The sequence below is a fragment of the Crotalus tigris genome, unplaced genomic scaffold, assembly GCF_016545835.1.
Source record: "Crotalus tigris isolate CLP2741 ecotype Arizona unplaced genomic scaffold, ASM1654583v1 scf7180000024153.1733885, whole genome shotgun sequence".
In the NCBI taxonomy this organism is placed as follows: Eukaryota; Metazoa; Chordata; class Lepidosauria; order Squamata; family Viperidae; genus Crotalus; species Crotalus tigris.
In genome coordinates, this window is record NW_024100414.1 from 982591 (window position 1) to 988728 (window position 6138).

The 6138-nt window shown below is 47.9% G+C and overlaps 1 protein-coding gene across 1 annotated transcript; it reads right to left on the bottom strand.

The window, feature by feature from the left end:
* Positions 1 to 661: 661 nt before the first annotated feature.
* HSPA5 (heat shock protein family A (Hsp70) member 5) lies at positions 662 to 6110 on the bottom strand. Its single transcript, XM_039323042.1, has 9 exons — positions 5963 to 6110; positions 4757 to 4925; positions 4075 to 4306; positions 3456 to 3593; positions 3200 to 3312; positions 2708 to 3098; positions 2159 to 2396; positions 1881 to 2048; positions 662 to 1356 (listed from the first exon to the last, which is right to left on the bottom strand). Exons 2-9 carry the CDS (start codon positions 4873 to 4875, stop codon positions 794 to 796), a joined length of 1962 nt encoding a protein of 653 aa, XP_039178976.1. The 5' UTR covers positions 4876 to 4925; positions 5963 to 6110; the 3' UTR covers positions 662 to 793.
* Positions 6111 to 6138: the final 28 nt, after the last annotated feature.

Below are 6138 nucleotides of genomic sequence, written 5' to 3' on the forward strand. Positions count from 1 at the left end.
TATCCACCTTTAAAAAAAACAAAACCCACAAATGCTGGCAGCATTTGTAGTCTCAATCAGCAAACAGCATGGATGGCTCCAGAGAATAAATTGGTTCCAATTTAAAGAGGGTATTTGAAACTCAGGGCTGAACGATGGAGTTCCTTGGAGCTTGGTGGTTTTTCTTGCAGACGTTTCATCACCCAACTAGGTAACATCATCAGTACTAGAAGGGTGTGGGGCTTATAGGAGGGAAAAGGACGACGACTGTGGGGTCCTTACTGCTCTGAGCTTGGTTATTTTCTTGCAGACGTTTTATTACCTAACTAGGCAACTGATGACATTACCTGCTTGGGTAATGAAAAGTCTGCCAAGTAAACTCTTTGCAGACACAGGAACCAAACCCTTGAAATTCAGTGTAAGTAACAAATTTATTGGCGCTTTGGAGGGTAGAAAAAATTCTCTGCAGAACACACACCACCCCACCTTTTTTTTTTTTTTTTTTAAATAGAACAATTGTAAGGTGAATGTGTCAAGGAAGGACCCCCCCCCTCCTGGCAAGTTAAACTTCCTCCCCTAACCCCCCCCCTCCAGGGACATTTATCAACTGCTAACGAAAAGCAGTAATCAGCCGCTTTGGGGCTATAAACATTTCCAAACTCCACGTGAGGTGAAGATTCTGATCACATCCCAGTTCTTGAGTTCAAATAGCTTAAAACCAAAGGAAAAGAAAAAAAAATGTCCAAAAGTCCACTATTTACACAGCGTGGCCGTTCCAGGGAAGGAAAAAAAAAACAAAGGAAGCCGGAGAGGCCTATAACTCATCCTTCTCCCCCGTCTCTTCTTCCCCGCCGGGGGGAGGACCCGCCCCGCCGTACAACTTCCCCACGATGGGCTGCACCACTTCCTCCAGCTCTTTCTTCTGGGCTTTGAAGTCTTCGATGTCGGCCTCCTGGTGGCTCTCTAGCCATTCGATCTTCTCCTCCACGGCCTTCTCTATGGTCTCCTTCTCCTCCGAGGACAACTTGCCCCCCAGCTTCTCCTTGTCGCCGATTTGGTTCTTCAGCGAGTAGGCGTAGCTCTCCAGCTCGTTGCGGGCGTCGATGCGCTCCTTCAGCTTCTTGTCCTCCTCGGCAAACTTCTCCGCGTCGTTGACCATCCTCTCGATCTCTTCGGGCGTCAGGCGGTTCTGGTCGTTGGTGATGGTGATCTTGTTCTTGTTGCCCGTGCCCTTGTCCTCCGCCGTCACCCGCAGGATGCCGTTCACGTCGATCTCAAAGGTGACCTCGATTTGAGGGACGCCCCGCGGGGCAGGCGGGATGCCGGTCAAGTCAAAGGTGCCCAGCAGGTGATTGTCCTTTGTGAGGGGACGTTCTCCTACAGGGAAGGGAAAAGAAACACGATGTTGAATGGCTAGCCTCGGCTGCTGGTTTTAGATTAAAAAGATCTGTGATCTCTTATCGAGTTCATATAACGAAATAACAGAGCTGGAAGAGAACTTGGAGGTCTTCTAGTCTAACCCTCCTATTGAAGCAAAAGGTACAAGGGTATTTAAGTATGTACCATATACCCATGAAGTTAAAAGTGATGGATGAAATTAAGGCTGGTCATTTTCATTTAAGCTACGGTCCATTTTCAACAGGCACGCCAAGTGCTGAAAACATACCGAGCATTAATTTAGCATTTTTTAACAAAACGTGCTGAGAGTTGAGCAGGAGATCACAAGTTCTAGTCCTGCCTTAGGCATGAAAGCCAACTGGGTGACTTTGGGCCAGTCCCTCCCTCCCTCCCTCAGCCGAGCCTACCTCACAGGAGTGTTGTCGAGAAAATCGGAGGAAGGAGTGTTGGAGATGTTCGCTGCCTTAATTATAAAAAAGAATAAAGGAGAGAAATAAGTTTACCTTCGTAGACTTTGATGGTCACGGTTGGCTGGTTGTCAGAAGCGGTGGAGAAGATCTGGGACTTCTTGGTGGGGACCACGGTGTTCCTTGGGATGAGTTTGGTCATGACGCCTCCCACAGTTTCAATGCCCAAAGTTAGGGGACACACATCAAGTAGCACCAAGTCACCTGAAAAAAGGAAGGAAAATTAAGGCATAGCCTGGGAAAAGTCAGAAACAGAGCCTTCCTCACAACCCAGACTTGTCACTTCACAAATGAGCTTCTCTCTCTTGGCTTACCAGTATCCTGATCGCCAGAAAGGACCCCGGCTTGGACAGCAGCACCATAAGCCACGGCTTCGTCGGGGTTGATGCCCCTAGAAGGCTCTTTGCCGTTGAAGAACTCCTTGACAAGCTGCTGGATTTTAGGAATCCGGGTGGAACCCCCAACAAGGACAATTTCGTCAATGTCGGGTTTCTTCAGGTCTGCATCCTCTAGGACTTTCTGGACAGGCTTCATGGTGGAGCGGAAAAGATCCTGGAGGCAGGAGTTAAAAGGATTAGTCGCTTGTTTTTGACGCTTCAGAGGAGAACCAGAAGTACTTCTAAACTTGGCAAGACTGGTGGACTTCAACTCCCAGAAATGCTGGCTGGGGAATTCTGGGAGTTGTAGTCCAGAAGTCTTAAAGCTGCCAAGGTTGGAGGACTCCTATACGAAGGCATCTCATAGAAGCCACTCCCATTACACCAACATTTTGATTCAACGTTAAAAACTAGCGTTGGTTCCTTATTCTACTCCCCCCCCCATGTTGTCCATTGAGTTAGCCCGTCCCTTTGAAGGCAACCTACCATGTTCAGCTCTTCAAACTTGGCCCTGGTGAGGGTTTCCGAGAAGTCCTCGCCCTCAAAGAAAGATTCAATCTCGATCCTGGCCTGGTGCTGAGAGGAAAGCGCTCTCTTGGCCTTCTCCACTTCTCGCCGGAGTTTCTGGACCGCCCGGTTGTCTTTGCGGACGTCCTTGCCGGTCTTCTTCTTGTAGAGTTTGATGAAGTGCTCCATCACCCGCTGGTCGAAGTCTTCTCCTCCCAGGTGAGTGTCCCCATTGGTGGCCACCACTTCGAAGACCCCGTTGTCGATGGTCAAGAGAGACACGTCAAAAGTCCCGCCGCCCAAGTCGAAGACGAGGATGTTCTTTTCTCCTTCGCGTTTGTCCAAGCCGTAGGCGATAGCAGCTGCAGTGCTACAGGGAAAAAAAACACACCCCATGTTAGAATGGTACACAAAGGCATAACCTTTGATAGTGGGAGGAAGAGCAGCGTTGAGGCGGCGGCATTCACTTACGGCTCGTTGATGATTCTCATGACGTTCAATCCAGCGATGGTGCCGGCATCCTTGGTGGCCTGGCGCTGAGCATCGTTGAAGTACGCGGGCACAGTGACCACAGCATGAGTGACCTAGTAAATAAAGATGGGGAGTTAATTGAATGCTGAAGAAGTCTCTGATGTAATTCACTCATTAAAAAAATAGAGGGGGCTTCCATTCTCCGCTGAATTGTTCCTTCTAAAAAAAGACCCTGGTCCAATGAGCTACATCTCACCTTCTTTCCCAAGTAGGCTTCAGCAGTTTCTTTCATCTTGGTCAAAACCATGGCAGAAATTTCTTCCGGGGCAAAGGTTTTGGTCTGGCCTCCTCCAATATCCACCTGGATATATGGCTTGGTCTTCTTTTCCATAACCTGTTTAAGACGAGAAGGATCAGACACCATTACAATCCAGAAATCTTGCATTCGCACAATATAAAACCATTTTTTTTCCTGGAGAAAAGTGAAGAGGCTACTTTACATTCCAGAATGCAGGTAAGCTGTCTTATTATTAATGACCAAACACTTTTCTAGTTTCTAACAGAATATTGGTAACAGAACTTCCCCCAAAAGGCTTCAAGAGTATTTCTCCAAGTGCAACAAGGTGAATGGACTTAAGATTTAATATACAAAGTTAGGTGGATGCTACTGCATTTCCAAGCTAATGTTAGACTGGATTCATAACTTTGTTCAGCCATAAATTTAGGAGACCGGCCCCTCAAAAGTGGTTTGATGTGTGAACCAATCATTGTGAGCGGATTAGAATGAATGCCAGCCTAGCTGGTGGGAGCAAATATTGCAAAAATTTCAGATATTTACAAGATACATCAGAACCAAGAGGGAAACTCTGGCTGACCTTGAAAGGCAGGTACTTGATATCCTGCTGCACAGAAGGGTCGTTCCACGTTCTCCCGATCAGGCGCTTGGCATCAAAGACGGTATTCTCGGGGTTTGAAGTCAACTGATTCTTGGCTGCATCACCAATGAGACGCTCCCCTTCCGGAGTGAAGGCTACGTAGGAGGGCGTGATCCGGTTGCCCTGATCGTTGGCAATAATCTCAACACGTCCGTTCTTGAAGACACCGACACTAGAGGGAAGAATTGTGGTCATTCCATCAGCATATGCTTGCTTTTTTTTTTTTAACTGGCAGGAAGCTATCTTGATGCAGAAGAACATTCTTGTTATTCATTTTTAATGAGAAATTTGCCCTGCATTGCAAGGTTGGTTGTACATAAAATGAGAGCAAACCCCACTGAGGATGTTACCTAGTTGGGTCATGCAATGTCTGCCAGAAGACAGCCAAGATCAGAGAGCACCAAGGACCCCACAGTCTAACCCAGAGCTACAAATATTCTCTTCCATTGGCTGAGACAGCTATTTGCATGCCTCCAAGTCTTGCATAAGACCACCAATTCCATATGCTAACCAATTTACCCTATTGTACCAAATTCCAACCACGTTCTGCACCAAGATCTTCAAGGCACCCCCAATTAAACCCAATACCCCTAGATTGGAGCAGTTCTCTTCTTTTACATACCAGGAGTAAGTGGTTCCCAAATCAATGCCAACCACCGTCCCCACATCTTCCTTCTTATCATCATCTTCGGCAGCAAAGACGCTGCCCACCAGCAGCAGACAGACAATGGCGTACTTCATGTTGCTTTTAGAGGGGGGGTTCTCTCACACACCAAACAAGCAATAAAACACTGCAGGAAGAAAAGATCAGACAGAGAGCCATAAGACCAAATGGAGTTATATTCCCCCGCCCTCCCCAGAGGGTTTTGCATCATCACTCAATGGAAGCATTCGGGAAGTGACGACAAGACTGAGCCTGGCCTACGGAAACTGAATCAAAGAAAATAAAACCTGTAGAGTTTTACTCCAGCTGGACTCTCCCAGTCTGCCCCCTTTTTTTTCTTTTTAAAGAAATTGTCATCAGCTATTCTAGCACCATGCCTGCCAGCTCTACACGTAGCCTTTATATCAAATTACACAAGCCTACAAATGCCAGCTGGGCACATACTGGGGTGAAACCCAGCCACCCCGGGCTCAAAATAAAAGGCAAATAAACCCATATAGCACCCAGGGATGCTGCATCAGGTTAAGCAGGCTTGGCTTCAGGTCTCCCTGCATTCAGATGACATTTCATCTTCCAGGCTTTGGCAGCTGACATGAGCTGCTTTTTAAAGACCCTGTAATAATGCATCAATCCCCCCCCCAAAAGACACAGACACGAAAAAGATGCCAGAACAGAAGAAACTAACCATATCCTCTTAAGAAGAATTGCAAAATATAAAGGCAAATACATAAAGGATCTTTAGGGATAAAAGAGGACCCCCATATACATTAAATTCAAAATAAAATGCTGCAATAGGAAAAATAAAACAGAAGCCAATGTCCAATTCTTTTTTTAATAAAATCAGGCATCAAATTGGCTAGATCCAAGAGTTGATTGAAATATTGGAATCAAATGAAGCTCCCCCCACCTCCAAGCAGCCCCCCTTCCCTTGCTGATGCCCCCCATCCCAATCCCATGATCGTGTAGGCTGTGGATGATGCGATCTGCAGTCTCGGGTCCCTCCTGGGTGGAACTAAAGGCGGGGGAACCCCCATCGGACCCCCCCATTCTCCCTTCTCCATTTGGGGGGTTCCCTGCAGGGAGATCGAGGCAGGGAAGGGGCGTCTAGAGGATCGCCCGAGACAGCACGCGGTCTTGGCTCATGACAACCCCGCCAGGGCTCACCGATCTCGCCGCGAAGGGCTGCCCGCCGCCGCTTAACGCCTCTAGCTGCCGTCCAAAACTCGCGTTGCCCTGATCGAGTATTCAGGCCCCGGCGCCCATCCGCGCTTATATACCCTCCCGCAGCCTCGCGTGGAGCTCCTCCATTGGTGCTTTTCCCCGCGGTGGAGCTTCCCCAT